General features: G+C 39.3%; 2 protein-coding genes across 3 annotated transcripts in view; one reads left to right on the forward strand and one right to left on the reverse strand.

The window, feature by feature from the left end:
* Window positions 1-1,558: 1,558 nt before the first annotated feature.
* On the reverse strand, window positions 1,559-5,206 carry fip1l1a (FIP1 like 1a (S. cerevisiae)). Its single transcript, XM_032572301.1, has 5 exons — window positions 5,173-5,206; window positions 2,393-2,503; window positions 2,018-2,122; window positions 1,803-1,918; window positions 1,559-1,690 (listed from the first exon to the last, which is right to left on the reverse strand). The coding sequence occupies exons 1-5, from the start codon at window positions 5,204-5,206 to the stop codon at window positions 1,559-1,561; spliced, it is 498 nt and encodes a 165-aa protein (XP_032428192.1).
* Window positions 5,207-5,618: 412 nt separating this feature from the next.
* The window catches only part of scfd2 (sec1 family domain containing 2), a 129,580-nt gene continuing 116,095 nt past the window's right edge, over window positions 5,619-19,103 (forward strand). The window contains exons 1-2 of one of the 2 annotated variants that reach the window (XM_032571845.1): window positions 5,619-6,562; window positions 7,446-7,614. In XM_032571845.1, coding sequence (XP_032427736.1) covers window positions 5,749-6,562; window positions 7,446-7,614 — 983 coding nt within the window. In that variant the 5' untranslated portion in view covers window positions 5,619-5,748. The remainder of the gene's footprint in view (window positions 6,563-7,445; window positions 7,615-19,103) is intronic. The other variant, XM_032571844.1, reaches the window with a different exon arrangement.

A 19,103-nucleotide genomic window follows, 5' to 3' on the forward strand; every position in this document is an offset into this window, starting at 1 on the left:
ATAAAAAATGTTCTTTTTTGATATTTTTATGAATTAGATATGTAAAAATGTGATATAACTACTGAACGCCGTTAAGAAAAGCGCATCACGTGCAGGATTGGGCTGCGTGAGTCTGCAGCACGCTGCAGTGTGACTTCCTGCATCCCTTCTGGTCCTGCTCTGTCAAACCGAGTGGGTCAGACTCATGACCCCGCGTAGCGCTCAGATTTACATGACCTCCCCTGAAGGGTAACCTCGCCCATGGTTGAGAACATCATCAAGAATCTTTAATTAAATTAATCCTGCCAGTCCATCCTGGCTGACAGTCAGGCCTATGGTGAGTATCTTCTTTAACGATCGAGCTAAAGGACATTTTAGATAATTTAGTATGATGATGGGGTGATATAGGGCAACAAATGTTAGGTTTTGCTTCTTTTTTTTTTTTTTTTCAATTATTGCATATAGAAGGCGCTAAAGTAGAACCAACTAATACAAATATGTTGCACAGGCACAGAATATATGGCGAATATGATGGATGAAGTATCCATCTTAAAAATAAGACAAAAAAGTAAGGTCATGTCATCTCGTCTTTACATTTCCTTAATTCACTATGAACCCTTACTATATTTGGTTTCCGAGACAAATACTGCCCTATGTATGTATGAAAGAATTTATTCTGTTTTTTTTATAAATAATTCTATAATTCATTGAAGAAGTAATTCTCTCCATTTCATTAATTTCTTTTACAATTCCAATCCCCCCCTCTTTTGTTGAAAGATCTTTATTTTGCCATGTCCTCATAATTGCTAATAACATTATTTTAGTCAAATATTTGTTCATTTAGATATAGCTCCTCCCAGGCATATCGAGTAAAAACTCATATTCAATCTCCTGAGCAGCAATTGAGCCAACTCCTGCCGGTAAAGCTGGAGAACGCGACAATCCCAAAAGACGTGAAAATGTTTTTCCGTACAAATGTGCCTGACGAGCTTGAGAAAGTTACTGGAATTTTACATACAGTACAGACCAAAAGTTTGGACACACCTTTTAAAACAACTGAAAATAGCCCTTATATTCTAGTTTCTTCAAAGTAGCAACCTTTTGCTGTGATTACTGCTTTGCACACACTCTGCATTTTCTTGATGAGCTTCAACAGGTAGTCACCTGAAATGGTTTTCACTTCATAGGTGTGCCCTGTCAGGTTAATAAGTGGGATTTCTTGCCTTATAAATAGTCATGAAAATAAAGAAAACCCATTGAATTAGAAGGTGTGTCCAAACTTTTGGTCTGTACTGTATGTCAAAACAAAACAAAAATCAGTTTTGTAAGGAGATTTTTTTTAATTGTGAAAAAGTGACTGAATAATATAAATGCTTCCCCCCCCCTCTACAGTCTCTTTCTTACCAGCTCAGAAGCCTGTTTTCTTTTTTATTACACAAGTACTTAGGTTGCTTAAGAAATGTTTACAGAGTCTGCCTCTAAGCCTTGTAAGATTATTCATATCTCTTAAACTTTGTCATTCACCGCCAGTCTGAAGATCTGATCTCACAGTTGCAACACCGAATGAGATGCTGCTATGCTAACTAGGACTAACAAGGATGCACACAGTCACAGCAAAAAACCATCTTACTGACCTGCAGGATTTCCTAGATGGTCTGCCTGAATTAGAAGAAGCACACATCACCTCCACTTCATATTTAGCTTGCTCCCTCTGGGGCCCCGGCAGAAATACCAAAGTCGAAATCAATATCTGCTCTCTGCTTGTCTATATTGTCCCACAACGGATAGTTCTCTTTTTAAATATTGATAACACACACTCTTACCATGACATTAGCGATATGTTGTGCTTGGAATGCTTGGAGCTTAGCATGCTTCATACGGTACGCCTTCCAGCTTTCTTCATCGAAACCGTAGTTAAAGTAATCCGTGATATCAGCCCCTAAACGTAAAAAAAAACAGTTAAGAAGTCTTAATATGACTGGATAAAGAAATACAAAATTAGATTATAGATTATGTACGCTAACTAATAACAATTTACCAGACTTCCTCCATGGCTTTTCCTCTACAGGCTCCACATCCTGCTTTGGCTCTTTGACTTCATGGATATTCTGAACCACATCTTCGTCCTCCTCGTTTTTACAGCCTGATAAACATTTTCACATTTGTAATACATTAATAAAGACAACTGCTGAGCCTATATTTCTTTAGTTAAAATGCTAAAGAATAATTGTATTATTTTATTTTTTTATTCATCGATATAATGAATATTTTAGAAATAAAACAATCAAAACAATAAAACACAAATAAACTAGATTTCTCTACTATGTATGTTTGAAGACTGAATAAAGATTGCTTCTTTTCTTAAACATGCATGCTTTTCTTTGTTTTTAAGTCATCTTAAAAAGTTACTTACCAACTGGATCTGTCCTTATTTCAGAATTGAACTCAGGATCCTCAGGTATCTGCCCAGAGCTGCAAGAAATCACAATGATGCCGCTGTTATCTGCATCATTATGAGAATAACCTGAACTCAGACAAACACTTTGGACTGGGCTGAGTGCTAACAGCCCCATTTCAAATGTCTCCAGAACATTACGAAAATATATCTCAAAGCAACACCTTGACAGAAGTGGGTTCCTGATAAATAATGCAGGTTCATACATATGATCTAGAGGGAACCCCCCCACACCAAAACAAAATAAAATAAAACACACTGCAGTTTTAGAAACATCATCAGTTCCATTATCGCTGACCCAGCCCATCACGAGAGGTTTTGGATTTTCCCTTCAAACAACAGAAACACGTGATTCCCTCTCTACAAGTCTTACCTCTTTCTTCTTCAACAATTAGTACAATTTATTTTTGAAAAATCTATCAAAAACACTACATTTCTATTTTAATTTGCTGATAACGTTTCAGTTTTCACTTTGCGTCCTAAACCTCAGCCGATTAGGCCTAATTTCAACCAACAACAAATTCAAATGCAATTCCAGTGGCACGCCATGCTCCATTTAATCTGAGGGATAAAGCCAACCACAGGAATAATCAATGCTACGCTTGCGCGACTGCTTACATTCATATTTCTAGCACATAAACAAGCGCTCTTTCCCTGGCAGTAGATTTAATGAGCACGATATATCCATTCACCTTCCAATAGACTGACTTCACGGCACATTACAGGCGACGCACACTGTCCCGTCACATGTACTGCGTGAAACTGTAATGATCGCAGTCATTAACGCAGGAAGAACACCGCGTTCTACGTGAATACCTTGTCTCTATGCAGCAATAAGATGCCATTATTATGGCATCATCATTACGCCTACACTATATTGGATTAAACTTGAAAGCTTGCTGACGAATAATAATTTTGTCCAATTATTATTTTTTTTTATAATTGAAAGTAATTAATAGCTACATTTGTTTTTTTTAAAAAAAGAACCTGAGATAAACCAGAAAAAATATGAAGAGTTATTTTAAAAAGTTGACAAACTGCGGTGTAATTGTCAGAAAATAAAACATTAAGAATCAGAATAGAAAATAAAATCACACAAAATACTTTTAAAAGTCCAAATGTCACCATTCCAAACTTTTGATTAAACAAAACAAAGCAAAAAAAAAAAGAAGTCATAGATCGACTTCCTAAAGTATCCTGTAAATCTGTTGACAGGCTACATGCTGAAACTTTAATGTAATCCATTGGCTAGCTCTTAAAGGGTGTGTGCAGTTTTCAATTAAAACTAGTCAGAGGCACTTTACACCCCATCACAGTTCCAACCGCACATTTATACACAGAAATTTGTAGGTTCCCTTGCACTGGGGCACATCAACATGTGGTGGAAGGAGGCTGATGTTCAGATTGCAGGACATCTGCTCTCCCCTCTGAGCCACAGTCAGCCTATAAAAAACTGCAGCGTTGAAAATAATTCACTACAAATTTGCTGTTTGTTCCGCCTTTTTAACCCTAATATGACTAAATACAATCTTGTGCAGTCACTTGCTTACAGAAATCACCTAGTAATTAAATATAGGTCATCTACGTTTTTTGGAATAGGTAGCCTTTATTGAACAATAAATTAACATAAAACAGGGTGGGGAGAGAAGGGCACACTGTAAATTTACGAACTGATGGGACAGTCTTTAATCACAGTTGCTCAGATGTGAAAATATATCAACATATATATATATAAATGTGGCAAAAAGAAAAGCTATTGCCTAAAAATCCCAAAACAAGTCCCATTTGGAGATTTCCACAAGACATGTAGATGAAACCAAAGCTGAAAATTAACACTGCACAAAACTCGAAACATGGTGGTGGCTATTTTGCTGTGAGGATGCTATTCTTCAGTAAAGACAGAGATGTTTAAAGTTGATGAGAAGATGGATGGAGTTAATTACAGGGTAATCCTAGAGCAACAGCTGTTCGATCCTCAACGAAACTGGCATGGAAGCCATCTTCTATGTTGGAGCGGTAGCTTAGAAAAGCTCCCCAGGAAAACCCGCTTTGTGCCAGTATGTCCCATGCAGGTGGTGGGAGACAGAAGGACTAAGGAGCTAAAATAACATTACTGGTGGACGATGTATCCCACTCCACTGTAAGACTTTACAGCTCCCAACAATCTCAACAAATGTTCATATGCAGGTTGGTATTTGCACAGTTTTAATTTATTTTAAATACAATTTTTGCTGGTATCTGCACATCTCTGCCATTCTGGTTTTTCTTATCACTTTCTTTAAAATTAACCTAACCAGTTTCACATTCCTTTGTACCGCAGTGTACTAATAACTGCATATTTATGTTCAAACTTTGCCCGTACGGTACAGAATTTTATTTTATTCTGTTTAATAATCTATCTTTGTGTAAGCGTATTTTCTTTGATAGTCACTTTGCTGCTGTCATACTACAATAAAGCATATATTGTTATACCTTATCATCTATGCCGCATACAGAATGAAAATAGAAGACTGGCTTCTGAATATTTTCTTGTGATAGTGTTGATATAAATAGTGTCTTGTTTGCTGCTGTTATAAATAACATACCTATGAAGACTCTGGTAAATTTCTGTCTCCTTGTCATGGCTGTCATATGTCCCTAAAAGAAACGCGTACATACATGTCATTGGAAGCCTATAGTCTGATAACTGACTAGAACGTTATAAAATAACAAAATGTTGCAATTGTGAACTTAGCTACATTGAAACGGGTCGTCGTCTTCATCAGGACCCATGTATTCTGAATCCCAAAAGAACATTTAGGAGAAAATAAATTGCTAGAACGATCCTTGTATTCCTTCCTGTAAGCTTGTAAATAAAGAAAACGGCAAACATGTAAATTCAGGGAACATGTAAACTGCTTTTCCGAGGAAAGCCGTCACGCGCAATTATAACCAACTGTAATTATCGTAACCGCTTAGTTTTCCAATAAAGCAAACGTTTAACGTTTGTTTTAAAAAAAATAAATGCAATAATTAAATATAGCGTTTGTAAATTTTTGTCGTTTCTTCGGTTTGTGTTGTTGTTTGTGGAGACACGACACTTTTAAAAATACATTAAACATATACACATTTACTCAACACCTCCAACGGTTGGTCTACGGGCGCTGCTTTATCACTATGGCAACGTTTGGGTGACGTTTAAACTCTGCGACGCCCCAATATCCACGTCACCTCCAAGAGACTTGTGTTTTGGTTTGTTGGAGTAACTTGTTTCGTGACATCTCCGACGATTCTTCCTTTTATTTACAACTGACCGACGCTGTTTATGAGCAAAAATGTCAACCGCAGACGATTTCACACAGCTGCCGCTGCTAATGTGGGAGAAGGTGTTCGCGAAAGTGAAGAAAGCCGTGGTTTTTATGGATGACAGGAGTGCAGAGGCTCTCCACTGGAGCGGAGGGGCTGCAGCCTTGCTGCAAGCGGGAGCCAGGAACGTGAAGCAGTTTTCGAGCTTCGAGGCGTGCGGTGAGAACGAGCCCAAAGCCGTGTTCGTGGTGAGCACTTTGTTAAAGGGGAGGACGGTGGACATCATAAAAGACATCATATCCCTCAGTCACTTTCAGTACTGCGTCGTCTTCACCGCTGTCCCCCACTCCGTGCACCTGTTCGCCAACAACGTGTCCACAGAAATGGAGGGCTTCCCCGTGTTTGAGCAGTTCGAGGAGAAGCTCTGCGAGTGGATGGGGAACATGAACTACACGGCGGAGGTCATGCACTCTCCCGTGGTCTTCGCCCCCGTGTCGCAGCAGCTGATCGTGGCGTCGCCGTTTGCTCACCTGTTCCCCCTGCTCCCAGCAGACCTGGAGAGCATCAATGCAAAGCGACCGGAGAAGAAGAGGTTCGGCACTTTGAATGACCTGGACGGGCATTCGCTTCCGGTGGAGCTGCAGATTGAAATTAAAAGCTTGGTTTCGGCGTTAAACACGCTGTTTGAGGCTGCAGGGATCAGGGAAGACAGTTTTGCTGTGGGGCCAATGAGCCGCATCATCGCAGGGGAACTGGCCAATCACAATCAGGCGAAAAACCGAAGAAAGACTGCTCCCAATAAAGCATCGATCATCTTTATAGACCGAACAATGGATCTTACAGGTTTGGAAGCCGTTCTGTAATCTCATAATAATCACCTTCTTCCTTATTTACCTCTACACTTAGACTTCAGTAAAATTATGACTCATGTCTGACCGGTTTAAAAGATAGCTATGTATTGATCTTAGATATAATTACAACAACCAGGATAATAGTGTTGGTCCCCAAGTTTAACTGCCAAAATTAAGCCACGACCCTGTTCCTGGTTCCGTAGTATTCTATTCCTTAGATTACCTCATTTGGCCATTGTCTTGTTTCTAAAAGAGCAGATGTTCAGTTTTGGGGTGTTGCAATATGGACTTAAGTTTTTATCGCGATATTTTATTGTGATAACAATGAAAGTAATGATACAAACTATTCATTACTTATTTTTAAGATTTGTATTTGACTGTAAATGTGTGTCACAGCTATTATAGCCCCACAAACACAAATACAGCTCTTGAAAAACATTCCTCTTGGTATCACACTTCTTTAGGACAGTCACACATGAGCTGTGATTTGTATCACTAAACTGCTAACAGTAACTGCATTTATAATATTTTCAAATGTACTGATATTTATTGATGCTTCCATTGAATAAGCAGAGAAAATAGTAAAAGAGTAAATAAATAAAAAATTCCTACAATGTGAACAGTTTTTTAAAATTTTTTTAAACATCATTCATGTTACTCTATCATGCCAATGATAAATCCAAATCATAAGAAACTTATCACGATAAATGATAAACGATACAATGACTGCCCAGCCTTAGTTCAGTTGCTACCTGATATACATGATTCTCCTCACCTGTCAGTGTTCATAATGCTGCGACTGACGGCACACAGACCAATGCATCATTTAAAAGCTTTCTGTGCACGCTCACTCTCCGCTTTCTTTATTCATAAAGGGGCTGTCGGCCATCACGGTGACAACCTGGTTGAAAAGATGCTTACCATGCTTGACCCTTTGCCTGGTCACGTGACGGATGTGCAAGTGGACATGTTGGAACTCACAAGTGTACAGAGAACTCCTCACTCTCAGAACACCGTGGCCCCTGGCTGTCTTGCTCAAACCCAGTAAGTTGAGTTCAGTCGTACCTTTTTTTTTCTTCTTAACGCGCTTTTCAAACAGAACTTAAAATAAGAAAGCTGAATGAGGCATTTCTGTTTATTGCTAACATAAATTGCAATAAAATATCCATTTGCAGAGGGAAGTTGATGAAAATATAATGTAAATATAGATATTACAGAGGTAGTTTTAAATTCCATAAAACAAAACACTGTAAAGCTCTTAGTTTTAGAGACTGGTTTAATGTATGTAATAAAAATGAATATCATGGTCAAGAATGACCCCGAGGTTCATTCCGCTGCACTTTATAGCTGGTCACTGAATCATGGAGCTTTTCAGAAACAACAACATGACTTTAGTTTTCTCTGAATTTAAGGGGAAACAATTATTTTTCTCTCCAGATTTTAGGCCTCTGAGATGCCTAAAATATGTAGGGCAAGTTGCTTTTCAGAAACATCTGGCTTCACAGACACATAAACCTGGGTGTTTTGTGATTATGTCACCCAATGGGAGAATGTAGAGTACACATGTCAAACTCAAGGCCAAGTCTTTTGATATGGTCCTCTAGAGAAGGACACATAAATTGAACCTCCAAAATAACAGTTGTGTGCCTTAATATCATTTCACCTTAATATTATCAAAATAAAGCTGTTATTTCTGTATGCTGCCAAATTACATTAATGTGGAAAGATGTTTAATATGATTTATTTTTAGAAGTATTTATACAATGCAGAGACAGCTTTTCTGAATAATTTAAGAATTTGTTTATGGGTGCGTTTACCAATACATTCTGCTACAACCGGCCATTTGTGAACATTCATTATCATACCATGACCCAAAATGAAAATAGGTTTGACATCCCCAAGGGTATCAAACCTATTTGCGAACTCAGACCCAAGACCTTTTGTCACCATCTCAGTGTCTTTATCAACTCTAAAAGTAGACTGGAAATCTTCATGGAGTTAATTTTTATGCAGACGAGCAACCAATTTGAACTAACTTTGTCAGAATTAAATTCTTTAAGAAACCTTGATAGGAGTAAATGTGATCGTCATCTTCACCACGTTCTGTGATTTTAATTAAAGCTAGCGCTGATTTCACCTTCCAGTTTACTCAGGTTTCTAACAGTGCTTGTGTGATTGCTGTGAAACATTGAGAAGGCTCCAGTCCTTTTGCATGATTTCTGTCATTAACTGTAGGGATTTGTTTGCAGAGCTAATCACTGCATCGTCTAATGAAGATGGCGACAATTAGCAGGTGACTTGTTAAATTTCCAGGGAAAGAGTAACACATTAAACTATAGTTTTATATTTAGAATAAATAAATGATAAAAACCTGCCAGGTCATAATTATGTTGCGTCTCGTTTCATTTCTGCTCAGTACATTTTTTTTGTGTTTGAAAATTAAAAGACTGAGAAGAACCTCAAGGTTCACTGCCAGTAAATATTTCACCTTCTTTTCAATTTGTAAAATATGCAAACTCATTATGTTTTTATCAGGTTTATTGTGAAGTCACTGTTGCGTAGAATAAACAGAAGGAGAAATGAAACACAAACATTCACCCGCAAAAGTATTCATACCCACTGAAAGCTTTCCATGTTTTATGTTACAACCACAAACTTAAACACATCTTATTGGGATTTTATGCGGTAGACAAACACAAAAGGATGCATGTGTGTATATTCTGCCATCAAATTAACCAAAATATACAGGTTGCCAGCATGTCCTTAAAAAGTCTTTAAAAAAAATCTTAAATTCATCCATCTAAAGTATCTTAAATTCACTTTTAAACTATGTTGATGACAGGTCTTAAATTGTGTTCTGACAGAGCTATTTACTCTCATATATATAATGTAGTTTATTTTTCTCTCTGGACTTTTGTGTCAAGCAAATGTTTGAGTCGCACACAGACACCTTCATTCCATTCTGCGACCTGAAGTAGTTGAGGCTACCGCTTACCAGCTGCTAGCTAGCGAGCTAGCTTTGCTTCTCATGGGTAAGTGTAAATCTATCGCGATGCCAGGTGCATTCTGTGCAAAAAAATAAAAGCTTGGCACTTCTACAATATAAAATATGTAATTTTCTTTTGTACGTTTTTCTCATAATACAGGTCTTAAATTTCATTCATAATGGTCTTTAAACAGTCTTAACTTTGAGTTGGTAAAAACTGCAGAAATCCTCATACAGGTTTTTCCTGTGCGGTGAGCGTCTCATTAACTGTAGCATATGTGAAATAAATCTGGTTTCGAAATTCAGCCAAATGCAGTACAGTTTATCTGTGCATAGCTCCGATGCGCTGTGTTTGACTGTTTACTCCCCTCATCTTCTCAACACTTTTTAAACATGTACTTCAGGCCCGTTAATGACACAGCTTTTCCTTTTCCGTCTCTTTAAGTCGTCTGCATCTTGTCAGTGTGGTTAAAGTGCCACCCAGGATGAGTTATGTTTAGGAGTTCATGGCAGATATTGCCTTAACCACCCCCCAACAGAAGGCTAATCTGATATAATCATCGAACCAAACCACACGGTATAATTTACTGGCCCCATGTGTGCTTGCCCGGGGCGGAAAATAGAATTCAGCAGCCCGAGCTACACCTCCGTGATTGAGCGAAGCGGCAGCATGTCCAGCATGGCTGCCTGTCGTCGTGCTCTTGGCTGGGCAGGTGCATGTGTTAAGGGCCTGCGGTGGGGCTGTTGTTGATGGCAGTATTTAGCCCTACATCATGTGTTCCAGTCAGGCTTCGGGCCTTTATGTGGTTGCTAGAGGAAAAGACTTTGACTTGGAGGAAAAGTGTGGTGGCTGGAGCTGCAATGGATTAACTGTAACCATGGTGATCTTTCAAAGGCTTATACATAACAAAAAAAAAAGAAGAAAAACAGTGAATTTTGTTCCTATTTGTAGGTTGTAGCTTTTAAGAAAGCTTTTAGCCGATTTTACTTGCAGTAGCTGTCTTCTCTCTCTTCTCTATTACATCGACTGGGGCGACTGTGACTCTGTGGGTAGAGTAGTCATCTTGTGAGCGGAAGGTTGTAGGTTCGATTTCAGCTGCCACCAGACTGATCTGCGTATTGGTGTACAAATGTGCATTTGTGAGTGTGAATGGGTGAATGTGACTCAAAATGATTGGAAAAGTACTTCAAAAGTTCAATCCATTTACCATAATGCCAACTAGACTAACATTCATAACAAGTCATGCTAGCTGCAGCATAGCAGAGAGCAAAGGGGGATGAGCAGCGCCACACGAGATTGTGATTGACAGCGTTAAGACCGTCCTCCTGCCTCTGATTGGTTGTTTGGAGTTAGCACTGGGAAAAGGCAGAGGAGCAAAGTTTTTTCACAGATTATATTCTTCATACGGTCACTGATGGTTTCAACAAATATGTAAACAAAAAAAAATGATTTTTTGCAAAATTAAGGTTTTCATAAATGCTTTTAGCTTGAGGTCTACGAATCCATAAATTGTCAGAATTTATTTTGATTTTTAACCCGTTAAATTCAGTATTGAGTGTTAAAAATATATGTCAATAAAACAACACAGTTTGTTTTTTTCCCTCCATCTCAAATATGCGGATTTGTGTTTTGTTTAAAGTGGGGGGAAAAGTGTGGAATCCGTCTTTCAGCCAACTGAGCGGCAGCACACAGCAACATACGGGTGCCCTTCTTCGGGTGTACTTCACACAAGTACCCGTCTAAGGAATCTCACTGGAACTACTTTAAACTTCAGGAAGAGAATAATGGCCGTTTTCAGTCATTTTGTGATAATTTAACATTTAAAACTTTCTTAAGTCTTGATGGTGTCCAGCCAGCCAGTACCTACAAACACACCCAGTGTAGTTGTTCTTAACATTCTGGCTGCATAGCACAGAAACAAATCAGAAGTGTTTGTGTGGAGTGCAGATTGGTGCCGATCAGCGGGGGCGTTATTGCTGGTGCTATCTCAGAGCAGATGGGCCAGTTGAGCCTTATCACAGATGCTTCAGACACTGAAGTGCTGCAGAGGCCGAACCAGAAAGAACACCAGCGTTCCCGCTAGATTTAAGTGCACTTTAAGTGCACCGCTCCCCGCAGGCACCGTTTACGTTGATCGCTCCAGCATGGCAAAGCTGATGCTCTGCATATGTACGAGTTTGGAGGTGTTCATTCGCAATTAGGCGGAATTTATTATTATTTTTTTCCCCCCCTCCTATAAGGGGGAATGTTTTTTTTCTCTTGGTAGATTTGATCTTTGTGAACAACTTGAGACCCTTTTTGGCTCCAGAAAATGAATTTCCTCCTCCTGGATGTTTACACAACGAACGATTTACAAGTCTATTCTTAGTAGGTTTTTGAGTGTAGACCATCTTAAACCTTTAAATATTAGGTGCGGGCTTAGTTTGACCCTCTTTGTATGATATTTCCCCCGGTATTTGCAGGATATTTTTTCTAGATCACCGTGTCCTAAACATTCTGTGGGTGGTTGTTGACTCTAGCTCTGCAGGCAAGACCCCACAGTTACGTTTGCAATTACTGTTGTATTCTCTTTCATAACCTGGTGAGGATATGCCAAATCCTACAACCTGACTTGCACTCTGTGGTTGCAGCGATCATGCCAGAGAGAAAGTGTGCTTTTTGTGTGTGTGAGGGCGTGCACATGCACACACTTTGCTTGTGGTTGAATTTTGTTCTCCTCTTCCACCATAAGATAGTCTTTTAAGTAGTAAATACAATCAGAAGGTGTATGTTTTTTTTTCCAATCTGTGCAAATAAAGTGGCACTGGAAGTTTTCTTTTTTTCTTTTAATCTATATGTGTGTGTGTGTGTGTGTAGGTGTGCGTGTGTGTGTGTGTCTGTCTTTGTGGTCAGGTGCCTGCCAGCCCAGTCTGTGTAATTTGCTGTGCTTGGCTTCGCAGCCACTTTTTCATCCAGAGTAGGACCTTTGAGTTTCATTGGCAGAGGGCACAGAGTTTCCCCCAGTCTCCAGCTGAACCCCGCAGACCCGTCATTTGTCCGTCTTGGACCTTGATGCTGAGGTTGGAGCGTGTGCAGTGTGGGCAGAGCAGAGCATGGGTGGCCGAGGTGCTCTGGGTCTCCCTCAGGAACTGCTGAGAAGGGAGCCAGACACAGACATTGACCCCACCCTGCCATTAAAAAAAAAAAAAAAAAAAATTCTTCTCCATAAATTGAGCCTGCATATCCTGCCTTCATACCACCAGGAAGGAGGAATAACACCTATTTCTGTCTTAGCTGGGAAACAAAAAGTTCTTTTTTTTTTTTTTAGTGTAGGTTCATGTGGGAAAAGGAACAAAAACAACAGAGATAGTCGAGTGTGGCAAGGATGGAACAAATAAAAGACACTCGTGGATAGCTGACTCGATTTTTTGTGGACACTATGGAGGATGAGAATGGCGGGTCAGAAGCCGGCCTTGTTGGTTCTGCTGTGGTTCCCAACAGTGCTGTAGTTGGGTTTTTTTTCTACTTAGACATTAAACTGTGACTCAAACAACTGAATTAAGTCACTGAAGTTATTCATTGGCAACCCAGCTCTGTTATTACGCTTACAATGTGTGTTATACAGAGTGGATAAGAAGCGCTCCATAAAGTAGCAGGTTTGTTTAAAGAGAGGACAATCACTTTTGAACGCCAGTGCTACAAAGGATGCTAATTTTGACCAAAGACAATGTCTGGGATGAAGGCCAGCCCATTACGCAGCTTGCTCAAACGTCCTACTCAGCAACGACTTGAATGAAGCTTCTTGTTTCATTGACCTCATAATTTACTAGCCTGGTGAAAAACAGCCCCTTTGTAAGCCTGTCACAATAATCCATTAATCACGTAATAAATTATAATGAGCTTGAAAATATCTGTTATGGTTATTCATATTTTATTTGTTTTCAGATAACCCATAATCCATTTTATGTATGGTTTTGGCTGTGTGTGTGTTTTTATTTCCGTTTTATTAATTTATCTTTGGTTGTTGTGTTTTATTTGGGATATTTAAAATGTCTTCTCGTTCCAGTGTGGAGTGTTCTGTACAAAATAACAGTTCGTTAGTCTTTGAAAAGGCGAACTTGAATTATGTCGTTATTATTGTATTAGTTGAAAATAGTCTCATTTTCAACTAATGAGACTAGTTGGAAATTTCCTTGCTCTGTAAACAACCATCCACGACTGCCAAGAGTCAAGTGCTGATCCCAACGAGGTGGCTGCTATGTTAACCAAATATTTGGAAGTGTAGCCAACATAGACTGAACGCCTTTGTACACTTCCTCCGCTGCCATTGCTAAAACCTCAGCCAGACTTAAATTCTTAAACAGTGAAGAAAGCATCGTTCACAACTCCTGTTCGCTGATTGGCCCGGTTGAAATTCTACAGCAGAAATCCAAGTCAATGGGAGGAATTCCAGATGAAACACTGAAGGGAGATGATAAACGAGCGGAATGGCTCAGAGAGACACTGACCAGGCTAATAATTTACCAATTCTGGGCCAACTCCTTCCTGTATGATGTCCGTTCCTCGACTTTTCTCCAACATGTTCAACGCTCCTGTTGCCTAAGTCAACAGCAGCTGCAGATGCCTGGCGTATGTTGGATCATCCCTGATTTTTCATGTGAAAATCAACAGGCGCTGCAACTCCAGGCCACGTATTTGTTAAAGACATTAACAGCTTCATTCAGCTGTTGCTGCCTCATCATCACCTCGTGTTCACCTCGGCCTTCTTGGTCGTTAGCTGTGTCTCCTGTTGGCGCATGCGGTCGCCAGCTAAGCCGGGACATCCCCTGTTGTTCCTGTATTTATGTTTTATTTGTTTGCAAAGTTTGCTCTGCCTTCTTCTTGGCTGGTTGCCCGTCCAATCCCGCTCTCCCTCCTCCAACGTGGAAGGTGTCTTTAACTGAAACCCTCAGTACATAAATCAAGCAGATTACTTTCACCTGAACATCTTGTACTCCGTGTTCCCATCGAGACGAAGATAACGTAACCTATTCTGTCTTATGTGCCGTCTTCTGCAGCTGCGATTTGATTTGCACTACTGAGCACATTTTCTCCGTTGGAAAGGTTTCCGCAGATTTATTTAGTACGTTGATAAAGCACCCCCAAATATGTTACTTTGTTTTCTCCAGCCCCTTTCCTTGAGAGCTGGTGCCTGCTGATGGATTTCAGATGAAACGGTAAAGTAGCCAAGACACATGAGAGGAAGAGGAGTCCAACATTACTGCACCTCCTTCCTCATCCTTTCATGTTGCCACATGTTTTACCCATCTGCCGATGCTGCGAAAAAATGGTTTCTAACTATAGCTCCTCGCAGAAGTGTTCATGACCCTCGTGCTTTTGTCACGTCACAGCAGCAAACTTTGACGCAATGTGGTAGGTCGACACAAAGTAGGCCTCGACTGTAAGGCGGAAAAATGACGCATAGTTAGCAAGCAGATTTTCAGCAAAAAGTCTGAAAAGTGTGGCGAGTGTATGTATTCAACTATCCCGATTCAATGGTTCTTCTGATTCTTTCAAAAAGGCTTAAGTGCCATCATATTGGATGAAGCGATGTTTTCAAAGTCTTGGCACAAATTTCTAACCAAACTTTAACTGGACCAGTCTAACACATGGGATTACTTTGATCGAAAAAAGTTAATTGCAGTTCTGGCACTGTGTAAAGAGTTGCTGTCCTGCTGGAGAGTGAACCTCAACCCTGTTTCAGGTCCCCTGCAGCCCCAAAATCATTTTTTTCCTGGGGTTGCTCTGCATTTAGCGCCACACATGTAGCCCTTTGCTTTATGATTATTTTCTACTTTGTGTTGGGTTATCAAACAACGTCATGAACATTTTTAGTTTGCAACGTGTGAAAACCTAAAAATAATTCACAGGGTACAAATACGAACGGAATGGCTCAGAGAGACACTGACCAGGCTAATAATTTACCAATTCTGGGTCTGTCACAAAAAGCAGTAAATCAGTTAAACAAACTCAATCATTTTCATTTGGATGATTTATTGTTTTTCTTTTCTCTCTCTCTTTCTACCAAAAACTGGATGATAAAAGTCGTCAGTCTGGTGCTTTGGTCTCACCTATCCCTTTTTCTGAAGGGCAATTTTGTTTACAGAGACTTCATAATTCATTTTATTTGTTCTTTTATTTATTTTGAATGTTTAAAATGTCTCCCAGTTCCAGTGTTAGATATTCATTAGAATTTAAAGTTTATTGCTCTTTGAGAATGTGTTCTTGCATTATTATGCTATTATCATTACATTACTTGAAAATGGTCTCTAAACAACAATATTATCGTTTATCGCGATAACTTTTGGGGCAATTTATCGTCCAGCTAAGTTTGCTATCATGGCAGGCCTACAAAGTCAGCTGTTTGGAAGTTTTGTCGATTTCACAGATGAAGGTCAATGTAATTAACTAATTATTATTTCAGATTAGTTAATGCCGTTGGTGTATGTCGCTTAAAAGAATTTGTTTTCTGAATTTTTCAAATCCAAATCAAATCAACTTTTATTTGTGTAGCACATTTCATCAGCAAGACATTTCAAAGTGCTTTACATCATATCAAACACAGAAACACAATGCAACATAGAATCAAAGCATTTTTTAAATGCATTTCTGCACACATTCCAGTATATATTTATTGAAGTCTTTCATATTACCTGGCTGTTTGGGTCAAAACCATACTCTTTGCTGGTTTTCATTTCAAATTCACATTAATCATAAGCTTGAACAGCCATGTCAGGTCATTCTAACTTTACTGCAGCATACTGTGCGTGAGTCAGAGCAGGCTTAAATGACATCACTTGAGAAAATGTATCCAGCCTGGCATAGCGTCCTCAGTTTCCACAAAGAGCTTGTATTCAGACCTGTAAACAGCATGCTGGCACATAAAATCCTTGTTTTTCTATAACCACTTGAGAATGCTCTAATCTGCTGAAAATGTGACCTACGACACGAGGAATGATAACTGGCCAGTGACATCTCCTTTTTTGATGCGTTTCTTCTGCTTCGCTTCATACTTCACACTCCATGTTGAGCCGCGTTCATTTGTTGAATCATTTGTTGAATCATTTGTTGAAACTCAAGGTCAGGTCTTTTGGTCCAATGTCCTCCCTTTCTCTGCTCTGATTAGCGTTTTCCTGTAGGAGAATGTTTACAGGAGGAAGTTTGCAAGAAACCAACCACTTTGTTTTTCTAGTTTTACCATTAATGTCCGTAAAGTAACAGACCAGATAGCAAAGCCGACCTTGTAAAGTTATGCAATAGTAGGCTTTTTTTGGTATCAGCGAAAGCAGCGTCATGTGCCGTTGTGAAGACCAGTTCTTGGAGAATAGTTTGTGAAAGACATCTTACGGAGCAGCTAAACAAATGCAAATCAAAACTTGCAGAATGATACATAAACAATACAAATATTCTCATTTTTTAATTTGTAAAAAAATATATTATCAAATTTTTTGACACTTCTGTTGCAGTTGTGAAAAAACCCCCCCTTATAATCATTTTTTTAAGGCTATTGAAGCAAAATAACCAAAAAGTATTTCTTTTTAAGATAGCTGTTCAGTTGGGTACATTTATGTAATTTGTGATTAAAAAAAAAACATCTCATGGTAAGAAATTATTAAGTTTTTCCTAGAAAATTTCTGAGATTAATCTTTATTTTTTTCTGGTAAATTTTTTATTTTTTCAAACTCAGAAATATTCATGTATTTTTGTGGAACATTTCTGAGATTAATCTCAAGATTTCTCAGATTTTTGGCGGAAAATGTACTTCTATATTCTTTTTTCTATCTACAATGGCCCTAAAACGCTGCCGTCATTTTTTTTTTCTTCCACCAAAAAGTCTTGAGGGAGGATGTCTGGTCATCAGATCTAAAACAGAAGAAAACTCTAAAGGGGCAAACACTTTTTCAAATGTAATAATAATATTTTGAAAATAAATGGGGAATTTTTTTTTTTCATTTTATTCCTTTGCTCTTTCACGCTTATGAATTTACTGCAACTTTTAATTAGTATGATAATTGATGACTTCCTCCTTTCTGGGGTATAATTTGAAAGTGACATGGAGAACAATTGATCTGAGTCACAATGTGGGAATAAACAAACAAACATGAAATAGTTGCATTATTTTTATCATGTCCCCATTCAGTGAGGTGGACAATATAAACAAGATAGATATATCTAGTTTATATCCATATAAACTAGACAGAAGATAAAACACCCTCCTAAGTTCATCTTTAAAGAGCCTCAACAACTATTTCAGTGTCAGATTATACTATAGCCAATAAAACATACATATTTTCTAAGACTCTAGCAAGTAAATGTAGCATAATCTGTACATAATTGATGTTTTTATTAAGGTTATTTGCAATAGATTTTGTTCTGTTATAGCTTCCACTTTCTCAGTGCAGCTGAATATGGTCCGTTTTTATTTATGGTGCTGAAACTGTTCCGTACATTATTACTTTCCCCTTGATAAACTGCATCGGGGATATTCTATTCTGATATGGAAACGGAGCAGAGGAAGGGTAGAAGTTGCATTTTAGGAGAAATCTACACCAGAACACAGTGGCTCCTTTATTTCCTGTGCAGTTTCTTGCAAGTAATGAAAAGAGCTAAAAAATGAAGGATAACCCTGAGTCAGAAGTAGCTTAAAAGAAAAAATAAAAAAAAAAAATGAACCACTTGAAGCATTCTTTCCTTCTGCATCATTCACTGCCAGGAATAGTACTCACTACCCCCCCCACCCCATTCCCTCATTTCAACAATCACCTACTGTAAGTACAATATGAGACACGTTCAGGGGACCGTGTTGTCTGTTAAGGTCTGGCAACGGATTCGTAACAACCTTTTAACGCTACGGCGCTCATTATGGTGAAGTCTCCCAACACACCCGCCTCAGCCTGGCTCTGCAAAACCAGAGCAGGGGGGATGTGTGGGTGTGTGTGTGTGTGGGGTGGGGGATGTTCACCATGGCGCGCACAAGTTAAGAGCAAGATTGCCCCCTACAGAAACGATTCGGTTATGTTCCACTAAGGAGAGAAACTCTGCATTCAGAGCTTGCAGATTCCCACACCCCCCCCTTTCCCAGTTCACTCATTCCCGCTTCATAGTACGTAGTAGAGTTGTTACTCAACGAGATTTCTGGGCTGGTTAAGGAGTCCAACTCACACCCTGCCAATGTCAACCTTGGTCAACCTGGGCGGCCCACCTTTATCCAGTCGGTCGGCTCAGAGGAGGTGGGAGGGGAGCGGCGGGGGGGCATGGGCGACCCACACTGATGCCTGTACCGTAAAGGGGTTGGGGTCTGAGGGTGGGGAGGGGTCGGAGTGGCAAATGAGAACCATGTCTTTTTTTTTTCTTCTCCCACACTTGTCAGAGCCCCACTAACTTTCAAGAGCAAACACGGAACGCACGGGACTGTGTGCAAACATAACACACAGACGCATACGCACACAAACACAAACACACTCGCGGGCCTCTCCGACTCGTCCCGGTCAGATTACGCTGGTGGTATTCCAGCAATGACAAACATGT

This window comes from Xiphophorus hellerii, chromosome 9, assembly GCF_003331165.1.
Source record: "Xiphophorus hellerii strain 12219 chromosome 9, Xiphophorus_hellerii-4.1, whole genome shotgun sequence".
Classification (NCBI taxonomy): domain Eukaryota; kingdom Metazoa; phylum Chordata; class Actinopteri; order Cyprinodontiformes; family Poeciliidae; genus Xiphophorus; species Xiphophorus hellerii.